At 42.2% G+C, this 17832-nt stretch overlaps 1 protein-coding gene across 1 annotated transcript in view; it reads right to left on the minus strand.

Annotated features, from left to right (window-relative positions):
• Window positions 1-11869: 11869 nt before the first annotated feature.
• Window positions 11870-17832, minus strand: part of TGFBI (transforming growth factor beta induced) — a 56472-nt gene continuing 50509 nt past the window's right edge. The window contains exons 15-17 of the mRNA XM_020782669.3: window positions 17314-17393; window positions 17075-17099; window positions 11870-14577 (exon numbers count right to left, since the gene is read on the minus strand). Coding sequence (XP_020638328.3) covers window positions 14534-14577; window positions 17075-17099; window positions 17314-17393 — 149 coding nt within the window. The 3' untranslated portion in view covers window positions 11870-14533. The remainder of the gene's footprint in view (window positions 14578-17074; window positions 17100-17313; window positions 17394-17832) is intronic.

Below are 17832 nucleotides of genomic sequence, written 5' to 3' on the forward strand. Positions count from 1 at the left end.
CCATCCAACTACAATAAAGAGAAGAATTACAGTTAAGCCAGTAACTCTGATGTTGATTTTCCATATTTGCTTCCTCTGCTTCCAGTTCAGTTCACACTGTGTTATGGGTTGTTTGTGTAATTCCCTATCCTAGTTAGCGGTCCTAGTTTTGAAAAACTATAGCACTGATGAAATGGGTGTACTATTGGACAAGCGTGGGTAGGGAGGGTGGAGGTGGGTCTGGAAAAGCACCCCTTTTGCTGACTTCATAACAAAAGGGAAGATGGAAAGGTGAGAAGGGTGAGAAAATGGCAAACCTTTCCTCATGATCCTCGCCATTATCCACACCCTTCTTGCATAGACAAAAAGGAAGGAGAGGGACCATGCAAGGCTATTTGTGCAGGCATAGGGCAGCCCCCAAATCAACCTAGTTTGCCACAAATGCATATACAAGCTGCCCTCTAATGCAGTGGTCCCCAACCTTGGGCCTCCAGATGTTCTTGGACTACAACTCCCAGAAGCCTTCACCATCACCTCTGCTGGCCAGGATTTCTGGGAGTTGAAGTCCAAGAACATCTGGAGGCCCGTGGTTGAGGACCACTGCTCTAATGGCGCGCGCGCGCGCACACACACACACACACACACACACACACACACACACACACACACACACACACACACACACACACACACACACATGCCATTAGAGGGCAGAATGTATGTTTTATTTGCATTTGTGGCAAGCTAGGTTGATTTGGGGGCTGCACTATGTCTGCACAAATAGCCTTCCACAGTCCGTTGTCATTCCATGGGTAAGAATGTAGACCTTCCTGACTTAGTTATAGCTTATTTCAACAAGCCTTCTCCGGGGCTTGGCTGGCTACCTCTCTCAAGCCAGATACTTCATATATTGGGGTAGAGGGATACCGAAAGGTGCTGGGGGCTGACTAAAAAGGGCCCTGGGACCACATGTATCCAAGCTGAGAGGTGTGGGCAGCAGGGGATTCCTATTGCCAGCCTCTTCTACAGTATTTTCCCCAGAAGGTGAACACCTTTTATTCTACCAACGTTAGGCATCCTTCAGTCTCGAGAGACTATGGTAACTCTTCCCGGTGCTTTCAGATCATAGTATTCCTTTACAGAGATGGTTTCAACTATAGTCTCAGACCCTTCCCCCGTTTTGCTCCATTTCAGCATTTCTGGGTTGTTGTTGTTGTTTTTAATTTTGCTGTTGGCTTTGCTTTGCATTTTATAAGCTGTGGTGTTTTTATTCTATGATGATGTCTTCAGTCCTTCTTTTGCTGGTATTTTATGTTTTTAATGCATTGTACACCAGCTAGTGAAGTATGGTGATCATGTAGCCTGAAAGTATAAAATCTAAATAAATAAATATATCCAAACTTCTAATTATTTATAGACATTTTTACACACTCCCTTTCACATTAAGAGTTTGGACGTAGCGTCCTCATACCCAATACTTACCTTCTTTCTCAGAGTATCCATCAAGCTACTTTCCTGTCGTTACTGGAAATAAAACAGTTGTTGATTCTATGATGGCATTTGTTTTCACACAAGAAGTCACCCTTATTCCTAGGAGTTGCACAGTATTGGGTTTTCCAGAGTTTTCTCCTACTTCGTTCACTTCCGCTGAGAAATCCAATTAGTTCAACGAGTTGCCAGCCATTGTTGTTGAAGTTGTCACTGAGCATTTGTAACGATCACAGAATCAGAAAATATGGTACCTATAGGAAGCAAATGCTTTTGAGCAAAAGTGTGTGGGTGGTTTCACCTTTGCCTTTCACGTCGTCTGTTTGAAAGGCCCTGGGAAGCTAGGGTGCCTCGGTGGTGGCCTTCCTTTTTTTCTCTGCAAACTGTTTTGCCCTGGGTGGCCTTTTTATACAAATGAATGCTCCCACTGTTGCACTTTTTGCAACAGAACGCTGAGAAAAGCTCTAAATGAGATGCACGTATATGTCAATAGTGCATCTGCTGCACTGTTTTCTGCAAACGACCACCCAAACATCCGCCCTTGGGTCAAATCAGGTCCCAACCCGCTTCATAAGCTAGTACAACAAGGCTCTGCTTTATCCGCATGGTTTTACCACTGAATCACTGTCTATGGGGTTTCTCTTGGAAGAGACCCCTGTGCTGTCTCTGAAATCCATTTGCAAAGCATCAGTGAAAAGCTGAAGGAAGAGCATCTGTTATTTTTTTTAAAAAAGAGAGTTCATTTAAAGCTTGTTTTAATAAAAAGACAGTTGTTTCCAGCTGTTCTAAGACTATTTGTTATGAGAAATGGTAGCTCTCACACCAGTCCCCAAATGGTCCAAAGGTCCCACAACAGATTTCTTGGACTTCATTTGCTGCCTTGTCCTTAGCCCTGGCAATAATATTTTGACAACTGATAATCTTCTAGTGAGTCCTGGGAATAACATCTTAATCCATAGATAGCAGAGAACATGGTTTAGCAGGTCGATTCAATGTTTAAAATGAGCAGAAAACTAAGTTCACCATTCATCATTTCAAAGCGAAATTATTGCCAGCATTGGTTTTAGCACCTGTGAGACTTGAAAGAAAAACAAGGCCACATTTTAAAAAGTGCTTTTAAAAAAGCTTAAGTTTAAAATGTTGAAATGTGAATGCATGCATGTTAGCATCTGAAATCTCACTCACGATGAAATTGCCGATGGAGCAAAGCTGTATGCCATCTCTGGCATGAGCAAACGGCAGGATGATTCCAGTTTATGAAGTAGCTGGCTTTATCACACCAAAAGAGGTATTTTGTGCCACTCTTAACAAGAGGTGAGAAGAAGAAGAGTTTACAATATATGCAAGATAACAGAAATATTACTTCAACCCCAAGTGACACAGTGGTTGATTCTATCTCTTTAAACAGCCAGTTCTGTGCCTGCACTCTCGGTTGTGCGCATGCACTTTGCTTCTGAAAGAGAAAAGAGAATAGTTTTGCACAGAGTGAGTTCACACAGATCAGGAAAGTCTTGATGTGGCGCGGGGGGGGGGCTTCCTTGTCTTGCTTTTTTCTGAAAGTGAGGAATTTCACAGAGCTAGAAGATTCCATGTTGATTTGCCTCATTGTGACAAGACGGCTTAAATCAACAAAAAGAAATTATCTAGGGGAAATTGTTTCCATTCCATGTGGGACACTGAGAAGGGAACACTGAAGGGGAAGGATAAGGGGATGACGAAGGCATTAGATTAAGGAAGCTTTTGGAACTTAAATACATGTGCGCACACATGCCCCTACCTACACACACACCACTCGAGGGCAGAAAGCTGAGGAAATTGTCCCTGGCTGTCATTGGATTCATCCACCTGTAGGGAGCACTCCATCCTTTCCCTCCAGTTTGCCCTTGTTCTTCATAAAGAAGCATGAGATTCACTGGGATTTCAGCCCCACATCAGAATGTGGGGTTGAAAACATTTGCTGCCATTTGGCAGGAGGAGGTCATGGGTGACAGAGAGTAGGAGGAAAACAAAACAGACGTAGAACAAGCTCGTTCTGTAAAAAAGCATACTCTGGAAAGCAAGGGAAATGCTGCTTCCAAAAACAAATAAACAGAAAGGTTTTCTTTAGAAACGACTAGCTTTCCTAGTCCTGCAGTGGTGGCAGCACCAATACCTTCCTCGGCTGCTGACTAGCGCAGCTGTCAGCCTGCGAAGTTGGGTGAAATGCTAAGATGGAGTGAACTGGCTGTTTGGCCTCTCAGGCGCAGGCAGGAAGCAAGACTTCGGTTTGTTTCTCAAAAAAGAATGTTCAAAAAATGCAATGATGTGCCAACAGGGCTAAATCCTACCCACAACTGAAAAAAAAACATATGTTGGGAGAGGAAAAACAAAGAAAAAAGAGAAAAAGGTCATAAGGCCAAGAATTTTGTCACTGACCATACTGAGAGCCACCTTATGTCGTGTGGATAGTGGAGAAAATACCACACTGTCAGTGATGACCCTAATACAATACAGAGAAGAAATGTTTGATCTGGAAAAGCCCATTGTCAGGAGTAATATAGATAAGAGTGAGTGGGTACATTTCTAAGGGTGATCTTTCTGTGGGTGTGACTGCATTGCAGTTTTAGTATTCCTTTCAGCCGGAGATTGGAATGTTTCTGTTTAGAAGTCTTTGTAAACCAGCCAGCCAGCCCCCGTATTTAGTTACAATTATTCTTAAACTGTATATTAAAAAGTAGCCATTTATTTTCTTACTATTCAAAAGTAACTAGAATAGGTATTTTTATTCACTTCTCTTTTTTAAAAAATCCATCTGATTGCTAGTTTGTGATACAAAATACAATGAAGCAGAGAAGCTAAATAACCTGCATACACTGCAGAAAAAAATGAACTTATCTCTTGTGCCTTTTAATAGTAATACAATTACGTTCAGCCTATGTTATAAAGCCTGAAAGTAACTCACAGTAACTAGTTTCTTGGGTATGATCTGTAATGCAACTAGTAGTTCTAAATTTAATTTTAAGGTATAATAAGTAACAACTGTATTTCTTTGGGGTGACGGTAATACCTGTTTACTATCACAAGTTACTTCTTAAGAGCAATTTAACAAAAATTCAGAGGATTTTTGACAGGAATTTTTCAAATTTTATGTCATTCTCTTATCAATCATCAGTGGCAAGGGACATATTCTTTGCAGTTGTTATTTGTGATTTTTAAAAATAATTCTAACTGGAGCGTTGGCAATTTTTTTGGTCTGTCCCAAGTCTTTAGTATTAAGTACTGAGTCGGAGTCCCTGTTAAAAACAATTTTTTTCCCTCAGAGAAAAGAAAAGGATGGGTAGGTTCTGTGTGATGAGTTTGTCTGTGTCATTGAAAAAAAAACACCCCTAAGTTGAGTCACCGGTGTGATTTAAGTCCAACTTGACAACAAGTACCGTGACTTGAGTCCACATCCCCAGTTTCTAAGGAGCAACATTGAATTGTGAGAGTTAATACTGTGGTACAGCAAATAATGTTTCAGTATAAGTTTCAGGAGACCTGTATTCAAATACCTGCTCAGTCATGGACACTCACTGGACAGTGTCAGTCGTAAACCAGTTCTTGAATATCTCATATACCTCAGATATCCTATTAGGGTCACCAATGGTAGAAGTGAGTTGAGGGCACATAAAAACAATAATATAAGATGGTTGTTGTGGGTTTCTGGGGCTCTTTGGCTGTGTTCTGAAGGTTGTTCTTCCTAATGTTTCGCCAACACAGAGTGCTGTCCTCTGAAGATGCCGGCCACAGAGACTGGCAAAACGTTGGGAAGAACAACCTTCAGAACACGGCCAAAGAGCCCGAAAAACCCACAACAACCGTTAGATCCCAGCCATGAAAGCCTTCGCGAATACAAATAATATAAGAATTGGTCACTACAAGGAATGAGATATAGGCCAAAATCTGCTGTTCAGTGTAACTAATCATACTAGAATCAGCCCATTGATATGATGAGTCAACTCCTTCATAAATTCCATTGATCAAAATGGGCCTACTCTAACTGAAATCTACTTTAGCGTGGTAAGTCACAAGTAGAGTAGGACCACTTGAATCGATAGAACTTACAGAGAAGCTGACTCACTAACCCCCCATCAGAGCAATGATAATGATAATGTCGACCTAGCTGTGGAGAGGGAATGAATAATGCAGTTAGTTCCTTTTAAAATGTAACATTCTGAACTTGACTTATTTATTGCAAGAAGGAATTAGAAATCAATTCTTATTTGTAACAAATTACTGCCAAGTTCTGCACTCAACTGCATGAGTATTGTATGTATGGAGATCAATGTCTCTGGGAGAAGCCAAGCTTTCTTTTATCTTAAACTTAAGAAAACCACAAAGGAAAAGGATTTGTGAATGGCATTTGGGGGCGACTGCAAGCTGAAGGCCACTTTCACAAGGGTTGAGGTTCATTACTTTTCTTTAGAAATTGAAGATCTCAGCTAACTTTGCCGATGGCCCAGAATCAGAGGTGGCTGTGCCAAGAACAAAGTATTTCACAGGCATGGAGCCTGAGGTAGCGCTGAACTTGGCGGGGAAGTAAGCCGCCATAAATCCCTTGAATCCTCTCATAGAGAAAACAATAGCAGAAGCTGTTTTCATCTGAGCAAATTACTTTTCCCTCCTCTCCACCAATGGTCAATGTTTGCAGCAACTGGGTATTTCCTCCCTGTTTGTTTGTTTGTTTAATGTGAAGGTTTTAAAAGGTTGGTGTGAAAGAGCCAGCCCTTGAAAGAAAGGTGATTAACAGTCCCTTTTGCAGCTGTGGCATTCATAGTTTCTGTGGCTGTATTAATGATTTCAGTTTTGGGACAGAAGCAAAGTGCCATTTCAATATCTCAGTAATCTTTCTAGAGCACACACACATGCTTTGGTATGCGGTTTTGACTGCTCTACGCATTCAGAGCAGTATCCTGTTGTGTAATCATGGAAGGGTGGAGGCAGCATAACTGTTTTCCTAGCCCCAGCAAGCTAATCTTTGTGTCCCTGGGTGCACAGTGGTTGTGGGACTGGCTGCCCAACTGGTTACATGATCAGTCATGTGATGGGAAAGCTGCTGAAGGAGAGGAAACTTTACAAGGCTGCCCTTCTGCTCCAGGAGGAACAGAACTGGTCTTCTCAGAGGCCTCAGAAGACCAATTTGTCCCATGTGACGAAGGGATTTGGGTCAGAAATGGGATGCTGCTACAAAACTGCCAGGTTACTTTTCAAATTTTATTCATACAGATGCAGAATTGAGGTATCACTACTCTGAACTTCACTGACCGAGCTGAAGGTGATTTCCCTGTTTGTGACTTACAAAGGACAACATAGCAAAGGTAGTTTTTAAGACTGCAATTCCCAGAATCCAACAATCCATCTGCTGGCTCAGAGATTAAAGGAATTATCATTTACAAAAGTGACTTTTGGAAGTTCTGTAAAATAGGAACTAGGATGTAATAAGGGACAACTAAAGGTAGCAGTCATCTGAGCTGGTGGCAGAACAACATTGAAAACTTCCTCCTAAAAAATTGTCTAGCTTTCGTTCCTTTTTCAGAAGTTCCCATTTCATTTCCTAAATTTTAGCTGTGTTATACATTTTTGTTTATAAAACCGGGAGGAGCCCTTGCCCTGTTTGTCACTCACATCGTGTGGTTGTTGCTCAAGAGAGACTGTGGCAAGTCTGTTTTTGGAGACTGACCATACTGTATCCCTCAAACCATGTCTATTTCCTTTCTGATGATTTGGTACGTTTGCCTGCTTGTTTCTCAGAAGCCTACGGTTCATGCTTTAGTCCATCAAAGGATTTTCTTTCATGCAATTTTTAATTACAAAGCCACTCCTTTTACCTCATCCTTAGGACCATCTCTGCATGTCCAGCGTATGTGAGAAGACATTTACGCTCATTTCAAAGTGCTGGCCATTACCTATAAAGCCCAATCAATACACCTTGGGTCCAGGCTGTCTGAAGGACTATCTCGCCCCATATGAGTCTTCTTGGTGCTTAAGAACATCAGAGGAGGCCCTCCTATCTGTCTCATTGCCAGCGCAGGCACTGCTAATGGGGAGACAAGAGAGGCCTTCTATGTGGCAGCTCTCAGGTAATAGAAAGCTCTCCTTTATAGAATGGCTGCCCCCCAGCTTTCCTTTCATCCTTCTGCTGAAAACCCCGCTTTTCAGGCAGATTTTTAACAACCATTACTGAATCCCTGAAGGTCTTCTTAATGATAAGATAGTTTTTAATATTTATGTAAAGGCAATTTGTCCAGTCGTGCTCAACTCTAGGGGGCGGTGCTCATTTCCGTTTCCAAGCCATAGAGCCAGCATTTTGTCCGAAGACAATCTTCTGTTGTCACATGGCCAGTGCGACTTAGACACGGAGCGCTGTTACCTTCCCACCGAGGTGGTCCCTATTTATCTACTTGCATTTTTACATGCTTTCGAACTGCTAGGTTGGTGGGAGCTGGGACAAGCGACGGGCGCTCACTCTGCCACATGGATTCAATCTCACAGCTGCATATCTATAGACCTTACAGCACAGAGGCTTCTCCGGTTAAACCGTAGCACCACTACGTCCCTTTTAATATTTACTTGCTTTTAATTATTCAGTTGTATTTTAATTAGATTTGAAGGCACTACATATTACATGGGAGGACGCTGAAACACTCGCACAAGATCGAATGAGCTGGCTGATAGGCTATGCAGCATGGAAGTGGATTATCATGCCATTTTAATTAGTATATAGTTTAATTGTTTTTTAATTTTTAACTTACTATGTTTTCAATTCTATTCCTTTTAATATTGTGAGCAGCCTTGAGTTCCCTTAATGGGGGAAATACGGCATATAAATAAAACAAACAAGATTTTATGTATACTCTGAGGAAATAACCTATAGCTTTTTCATATGCTTTAGGTGAGTTACACACAATCAAGTGCTTTCAGTTCAGGTGAGATCTTGCACATTTGGAGAAGCCATATTTATTTATTTATTTATTTATTTATTTATTTATTTATTTAGTTAGTTAGTTAGTTAGTTAGTTAGTTAGTTAGTTAGTTAGTTAGTTAGTTAGTTAGTTAGTTAGTTATTTGATTTATACGCCACCCATCTAGACTGACGTCTACTCTGGGCGGCTAACAATAATGCATAAAATTAAAAACAATATAATAAAATAAACACAGCAGTAATAATATAATTCAAGATGGCAAAAGTAATCAGGTGATGACAGGAAGGAAAGCCTGCCTAAAGAGCCAGGTCAAGTTTGCTCTTAAAAACACCCAGCAAGGGATTCAGACAGATCTCTGTGGGCAGACTGTTCCAGAGGCGAGGGGCCACTGCTGAGAATGCTCGGTTTCTTGTTCTTTCTCTCCGGGCCTCCCTTGGTGTTAGGCCCCTCAGCTGCCCATCTAGGTGGGAGGAGGCATTCCACTAGATATTGAGGTCCTAAGCTGTATAGGGCTTTATATGTCATCATTAACAAGGCAGCCAGAGTGGGGGAAATATGCTGATATTTTCTCACTCCAGTGAGAAGTTTGGCCGTTGCATTCTGCACCATTTGAAGCTTCCATATCAATCTCAAAGGTAGGCCCATGTAGTAATCTAATCACATTGCAGTAATCTAATCTCGAGATTACAAGCACATGAACCAGAGTGGTGAGCGCCCCAACATCAAGATAGGGACGCAGCTGGGCAATCCGTCAGAGATGGAAATAGGCGAAGTGGACCTCTGACGCTATCTGGGTTTCCATGGTGAGCGCTGGATCCAGATGGACCCCCAAGCTGCAAACCTCACTCTTCATGGTGAGAGTCACTCCCTCAAAAGACAGGAAGTTTCCCAAACCACAGATGGCAGGGCCATCCACCCTCAGGGCCTCTGTCTTGTCTGGGTTCAGCCTCAGTCCATTCTCTTGCATCCATTGCAGAACGGACTCCAGGAAGCTCTGGAGGGATGGAACAGCATCCAATGTTGTTGGGAAAAGGGAGATGTAGAGCTGGGTGTCATCAGTGTACTGATGACACAAAGCCCCACAACCCCCTGATGACCCCACCCCAGAGCCCTCATGTAGATATTAAACAACATTGGGGAGATAATCAAGGAGAACCAACAGATACATTTTGCCCTTCGGCCTCCCTCAGCAGGTCATCAAACAGGGTGACCAATGCAGTTTCTGTACCGTGGCACAGACTGAAGCCTGACTGAAATGGATCCAGGGCATTGGTTTTGTCCAAAAGGACCTATAGCTGGTCAGCAACCACCCTCTCTACCACTTTGCTTAGGAAGGAAACATTGGCAACAGGCCTATAGTTGCCAATGTCATCCACTGGCAAATTTGGTTTCTTTCTGATAGGCCTAATGAGTGTCTCCTTGAGGGCAAGGTCCTGGAGAGACCCATTAATTATTGCAGTGGCCCATTTAGTTGTTACAGGCCTGGCTGCTTTGATTAGCCAGGCCGGATAAGGGTCAAGGGAGGTGGTGGTGGCATGACAGCGAGCAAGCACTTTGTTCACCATACAGTATCAGACATCACAGGCAGAAAATGATTACATCTTATCAGGCAAGGAGGAGCATTGGACGCCTCTACTCAATCTATTTTTTTCAAATAGGGGATAAGATGGCCTCCACTTTAGATTTTTAAAAATTCTGCAAATTGGTCAGGTGAGATGCTAGTGGGAGGCCCATCACTGTGACAAACGCTGGATAGATAGCGGACAATACAGAAAAGTTCCGCCTGCGGATTAGAAGCTTCACTCATCCAGACAGTGAAGTGAGCTCAACTGGCAGCCTTCACCTTAGTAAAGTACTGGTTAGTTGTGATCCTGACAGCTTTTCAATTATATTCTGTTGGGTTCTGTCTCCAATAGCAGTCTACCCTTCTCCTGTTCTGCTTCATAGCTCACAGCTGCTGGTTAAACCAGGGCCCTGGACGAGCTCTGCAATGGAGAGGGCCTTTAGGAGTGATTGTGTCAACAACCCTGGTAGCAGTGGCAAGCCAGTCATTAACCAGAGCCTTGACAGGAGCACCAGTCAGATCAGCCGGAATCCCTCTCATTGAATCCTGGAATCCTAAAGGATCCAGTAACCTTTAAGGGCGGACCATTAAAATAGGTTTTTGCTCCCTGCCGGGAGGGAGAGGCACTGAGAGGTTGCATTTAATTAGGCAGTGATCTGAACATGACAAGGGGACTGACACAAGGTCAGTCACTATCAGATCACACACACTCTGCTCGGTGGAGAACACAAGGTCTAACGTGTGACTGCCCACATGGGTGGGGCCCTTGACATGTTGGGACATGTCCAAGGAATCCATGGTTTCCATACACTGATTCATATCCATCAACCAAAAACACCTTTATTTTCACAGCAAGGAATTTTAAAAAAAGCTCACCCCACTGCTCCAAATGGTACCGTCTAGGTAAGTTTTATTGCTCAGCTTTGCTCTTGCTGGGTGGATAAACTGTATTCAGTTTAAGAAGCAGCATGAGGAGGACCTCTTGAATGGGATGTGTATCACTGTTAAGTGAAACAGCAAACTGTTCTGCTGGGAATGAAGCAGGCTGGGACTCCTGGGGTTAGTATGAACAATGCACAAGATAGAAAGGATACAGCTGGCAAGAGATAAAGGGCCATTGGCAGGGTGTACTGAAGGCTGTGGAAAGTGGCTTGCAGCCCAATTGAAGTGCTTAACTGTACGAGTTAAAGAAAGCCTGTGGGATGCCAGATATTACTGGACTGAAATTCCCATGATCCCTCACCATTGGCTTCATGGGCTAGGGCTGATGGGAGTTGCAATCTAACAAGAATGGAAGCACTACATGTTCCTCAACCCTTGCTTAGAGATATGCCTTTGCCACTGATTCTTGTGCACAGTAGGCAGCTAAACTTAAAACATTTCTACTGTTGTTTTTTAACTTCAGGTTCATCTATCCCAAATACGAAGACATTTGAAAAACTAGCTTGAAATGAAATTCTTCCCCATCTTTCCCAGCCGAATTCAACAGATACTGTCTTTTCTGGTATGCTGAGCCTGCTCACCATACAGGTGTTTAAAATGCAGCATCTCAGGGAAGTAACAATAATAATTGTGTTCCCTCAAGTCATTGGCTTATGGCGCCAGGGTTTCCTAGATAGAGAGTACTCAGAAATAGTTTATCATTCCCTTCTTCTGGGGGCACCTCAGGTATCATAGGAAAAGAATGGCTGGGTGAACTTCTTCCTGGTGCCCTGGGCTTTTCACATTACAGTGGTGTTTTTCAGAATAATGGTGCTGCTGTAGCTCTTCTACTGCCCATGTAATCTGAGGACCAGAGCATCTTGGTAGTAGTGACTCCTTAAATAACAAAACATACTGAAGTCATCATCTGTGATCTTTAAAAAGCATACTTCCATGTTTAAAATAAACCCCAAGCTTTATTACAAATGAATTGTTTATTCAAAGTTTTTTTCATGAGGAAGAGGACTATGACTGCATTACAGAGGGGGTGTATTTTCAGACTCAGGAAGAACAAAAGATAATAAAGTTAGAACCATATGTGTAAACAAAAGCTAATTGACGGCACTGATCAGACCATAGCTTATGTCATGCAAATTCCCTAATATCAACATCGAAGTTTAAAAGGAAGACGAAGAAGTGAAAGCACAGAATTGCATGGAAGGTTTTCAAAGCACAGGAGGGAAGAAAATAAAAACCACATGTTCTGGCTGGAGTACACAAAGTGCATGGTTTTGAGAGTGCCTAAGCAAGGTCTCTCAAGATTATAGTCCAACATTCAGAGAGCTCTGATTAGCATGTGTAAGATGGCTTTGACAACAGCCCCCCACGTTCACCCCAACCCATCTCATTCATGGTGAGGTGGGTTGGGATAGAAAAGCCAAAGGCTTCACTGTAGCCCTGTTTAAACATGAAGACTGAAAGCTGGTAGAAAGCTTCACCTCCCTTATTCTACCCAGATGCTACACAGGCCTCCATGTGTTCAGTGTGAAGGTCTGCCTGTGAGGAAACAAAATGCCTGGGCAGGGCTTTGTACTCAACACATGAAGATCTACTTTACTTCCACATGCAATGTGGCAGGAGAGGCTTGAATGTTAACTTCTGTCCCCACCATTCCATTGAATCTCCAGGTTTAAGCCCCCCCCCCCCAAAAAAGGATGCCATCTGTGGTGCTAGCTGTGAAGCTACTTGAATTGTGACCTACAGATAAAGTAAAGGTAAAGATTCCCCTTGACAATTTTTTTGTCCAGTCGTGTTCGACTCTAGGGGGCGGTGCTCATCCCCGTTTCCAAGCCATAGAGCCAGCGTTTTGCCCGAAGACAATCTTCCGTGGTCACATGGCCAGTGCAACTTAGACATGGAACACTGTTACCTTCCCACCGAGGTGGTCCCTATTTATCTACTTGCATTTGCATGTTTTCGAACCGCTAGGTTGGCAGGAGCTGGGACAAGTGACGGGCGCTCACTGCGTTGCGTGGATTCAATCTTACGACTGCTGGTCCTCTGACCCTGCAGCACAGGCTTCTGCGGTTTAGCCCACAGCGCACCACGTCCCTGTGACCTACAGAGCCATGGTTCAATTGAAGGCACAAGTTACACTTTTTACAAAGCCGTTTCTCTTAAAATGTGCCTATACAAACATATGCATCACAGATGCAAAAGGGAAGAAGAGGAGGAGGTAGTAAGGTTTTAGGTTATTGCTAAGAAATCTGTCTTCCCTCAGCCACAAGATCTGAAAGCCTCAACCCACAAAGAGTCACAAAGTTGATTGCTTAGTCAAACAGAAATAGGGAAATTTTGGCCCTCTGCATATTTTAAACTACAGCTTCCATATTCCCTCACTTCACCATTGGCTATGCTCAGTAGGTCTTCAAGGGTGTGTGTGTAAGAGGATCAAGAGATCCAAAGCTTTCCCATCCTTGTCTGTAAGGAGACCTGTTTACTCTGTGATTTAAAAAGAAAAATCAACATGGAAATTTAATCAACATGGATAAATCCAAGTACAAGGTGATGATTCTATCATTATCCATACATAAATGAATGCTAGATAGACATTTTGACTCTTGCTAAAAATTCATGAAATAGAGTAATTTTTTACATTAGCACCTTATAGAAAACCGATTATTCACTGTATTGGCCTTCAAGGACAAAGAATACTTCTTAGGTACATGAGCACCATTGATTTTATTTTTTGATGTGAACAAGTACAAAGGTTTAGGATCAAACTCAGTGACCGTATTTTGCTTTCTGACTATATAAAACATATAGCATAAAATAGATCCTGAGACTACTTCAGGCTAGCATGATTAATGTTGTCTCTGAAGATCAAGTCCAAAATATTTCATCAGAATCTCTGCAGTGGGGGGGAAACTTAACTTTCAGAGGAATTAAAAGAGAAATAGTATGTAGCTCAGTGATACAATCAGAGCTGAGACAAATTACATGTTTGGGCTCTGGAGAAAGCTCAGCAAAACTGAAGGATCATGGGAGCTGAAGTCCAAAACCAAAAAGTTTTCCAGGTCTGGGTAGTGTGGCTGGTTTGTGTGCAGAAGGCCAGCAGGTAAAGGGCTTGGTTAGAAGGAATGGGAATGGTCCAGACTTGAGAATTTGAAGAGCCGCTGCCAGATAAGGAAGAAGGCTCTGGGAGAGGGGGTACAATGGTCTATCGCACCATATGAGAATACATTCGGCTTCTGACTGTCCACGAAAATGTTAAATCTTAAACATTTTTAAAAGGCATAGATTTAATCTGAAAGGCATAGATTTAAGTGTAATTATTGGTCACAGTCAAGCTCAGCTCTTGCACATTTGGAGACTGGGCCAAAATTGTCTGGGAACAGATAAGGCCACCTCGATTGCTAGGTATAGATGGGAACACATGTAGCCTATCACATAAAGGTTTAAATATATATGGCTTTTATTTTCTCTCCTTTATCAGGGGAAAAAAATGTAACTTCTGCACAATACATAATGAAGATGGTCTTTGGTTTTATTTTCAAAATGGAGTCCTTCTCTTCAACAACCCAAAGGCAAAAACAGGCTGAATCGTTGGTTGTGCTTGACTTGTAAAACTGCTGTCACTTTACTGTTGCTTCATCCTTGCTAACAATCTGGCATACACAGGAGCTGAAAGGAAAAAAAGAAAAACAGCAGTCACAGTCATTAAATGTATCCATATTAATCATGTCTACATATCACTGAGACTCACTGAGTCCTGCATGAATTAAAATCAGCATTCATTTATTCCTGCTTCTCCGTCTAATCTGTTCCTTTGGAAAGCTCTTCGCAGCTAAGAGGAAAACAGGGACTTTTTGGGAAAAGATAGAATGGTGTTTATTGTGAACATGGGCTTTAATCATGGAGTAGATGACACATACTTCATTGCAATGGATTTGCAGAGATTTATCAAAAATACAGTATCTCGGCGTCTGCGAGCACTGAGTAAAAGCCACAGAGGTCTGATGTACCCATGAAAATTTACAAGAGCTAATACTAGTATCATTCCCCTTAGAGAAAGCGACAACTCAGCCCCCTGGCCAGGCCTCCCTGTAAACAGAACAGGGAACAGGCTGAGGTATGAGCTAGCTTTTCTGATGCATTCATTTTTAAGTAGAGTTTTCATTTAAAAATGTAAATTTATATATGCATTGATAAGTGTGGGGAAGTATTGGCCTAAATCTACTTGCTTGCCCCAGTTAGAATAGACCCATAGACTCAACGGGGACTTGGTAAACAAATGTTTATGTAAGTTCTACATTGGATCTAGTCCAGGTGGGACTAACAACTGGATCCAGGCCACTATGTGCATTAAGACGTTCTGCTAATCCTCTGCTTCAGATGCCTCTGTCAGACAGCAGATGTATGTCAATAAAATAAACGGATATCTTGTTTGTGGTGTAGTGGAATTCCATCTTGACAGAGCAGGGCTGGGCAAGTTGTGACCCTCCAGATTTCCTCACAACTGGTGATGCTGTCTATGCAACCCACCCATGCTATATAAGCTCAGATGGTAGCCAGATTTCAAACTTTCAAGCACCAAGTTAAATCATTTTTGTTCTCTAGGCACTTAAAGATGCCTTTCAAAGAATTTAAGAGGTTCAGTTATTATTTTATTGCATTGTTGTATTTTTGTATAGTGATTTGATGAAGTTATAAACAGAATGAAACGTGGCTTTATACTGTTTTTAAACACCAAATAAATATTCCAAAATGGCATCCACTGCCAAGTATCCAGAAGTGGCACTGTTCATTCTTCATTTTTACCTCTGTTCTGAGGCACGTGTGACCTGGGTCTTATGCTAAAATCCTGATAGATATTACCCTGCCATAATATCTGAGGTGAGCATTGTGTGGCCCGAGGACTATAGGGATGTCCCCAGGATACGCATGCCCCTTCCCATCATTCCTGTGGCCCTCACACCCAATTTTGTTTTTCAAAAATCCCACTAGAAGATATGAGAGCCCACTTTCAATTAAATAAATTTAAAGAATAATATTTTGGTGGGTGGGAGATTCAGCCACCCAAGATCTAGGGATGGGCTTGTGCAGTCCATGGGCCTCTGAAAATTACCCAACCCTGAACTCAAGGAACAAAGGAGCCCTATATAGAGAGAGAGAGGTTATCAATTCATAAATACAGTATCTGACTCTAGGCAGTTTTGGTTTGTGTTGTTTGTTTTTTTTGTTCTTTTGTTCTATCAGTGAACATCATGCATTTATTATTTTGGCTATTAAAATTTTATGGGAATCTGGTTTTGCCTTCACCTGATGCTGCTTAACTAATCACTAGGTTTGCAAGATCAGATTAAAATAGGCACTGGATAAAAATCCTGATGAATTATACAAAATGATGCAGAGAGGGAAATAAGCCAATGACGTGGTAAGCTGAAAACAAGGTCTACCTCCATAAATTATGAAAAATAAATATTTTGAAGCCTGGACAATGTGTTCCATCAGACTTGTTCCACTGAAGCCCTTTGAACATTGGCTTGGATAGGCGTACCAAGGTGATGCAATCATGACCAAAAACTCAAGACCTGTTTTCTTCATCTAACTTTGATAGTATTTGCCAAGTCTGATGTGACAACAAAGTATGAATTAACCATATTTAGATTCTCAAAAGCTCTATTAAGATAAAGATAAAACAACACCCTGCCAATTTTATTCTACACCATGTTGTGTCTCAACTCTTTGCTGATTGTTTCACAGAGAAAAGCAAGGGAGCCTTAGAGATCTAACAGTATATAAGGTATATTATTAGCATGTCCCTGCTTTGTCTAAGCTATCAGGCAACATCCCCCATCTTTTCAGCATTTCAATTCAGGATCAGGCAGTGAAGCCGCCAACACAGCGTCATGCCAAAAGAGCTTCTCCTGGCTGACACACAATATGCTAGTAAAACATTAATGCACAGATCAAGGGAAGATGTTTCAGTTGCTTAGGTCTTTCCTGCCAAGCCACCCACAAGCAACGAGGCTCCGGCGCTGGGATTGGTAGCTCATAAGGGGTCAACCCCTGCTGTTACTACTTGGATCAGAAGCCACAGTGGATGTTGGGAAGCAACCCCTTGAGAGACCCACCATTTAATTTATGCCAGCATATGTGACATATAAAAATCACTCACCTAGTCGAGCATTCCTCAAGGAAACCTGCCAAAACAGAAAGGCAAAAACAGGTCAACGTCTGTGTTATGTGCATGTGTGCATTTGCATTACAGACAATCTCCCCACACTATTATTATTCTATGTATGGTGAGGTCAACAGTTGGGCCTTAACCCCATGGGGGATATTCCTCAGCCCCTCTCTTAGTGTCTGTGTTGCATCAGTCTTAAGGAAACCTGCCGAATTGAGTCTTGTGCATACCTTGGATAATGCAGAAGCATGCCTGAAGATTTCCATGCCAGGATCTGCAGGCTCATCACTCCGTTCACTGGGTGTCGAAGCTAAAGGAGGACAGAGTTCAAACAATATTAAGCTATTCCTTGCGATCATCATGCGTTGTTCTATCGGAATGTTTTTGCCTAGGTTTTACGTTGTGGGGATTTTGTTTAGCTTTGTTCTGTTTGGTTTCAAACCACCTTCAACACAGGAAAGAAGCAGGATGCAGTTTTCTCAAAATGCAAAGCAGAGAGCAATCCAATATCAACACTATTAAATCTCCTCCTGACCTAATCAGACTTTGCAGCTGCATGCTGAAACCTAGAAAATTCTGCATACTAACCCATAACTTCCCTTAAGAGGTAGGCTTGACTAGATATATTGAATTAATAGCCACTATGAAAGAAATTATCACGTTAACTAGTTCTCAGTCTCCCTCTATTCTACCCACCACCCCTTTGTCAATACAGATATGAATCACATGGGTACTCATCAGGGTAATTA

Source organism: Pogona vitticeps, chromosome 2 (genome assembly GCF_051106095.1).
Source record: "Pogona vitticeps strain Pit_001003342236 chromosome 2, PviZW2.1, whole genome shotgun sequence".
In the NCBI taxonomy this organism is placed as follows: Eukaryota; Metazoa; Chordata; class Lepidosauria; order Squamata; family Agamidae; genus Pogona; species Pogona vitticeps.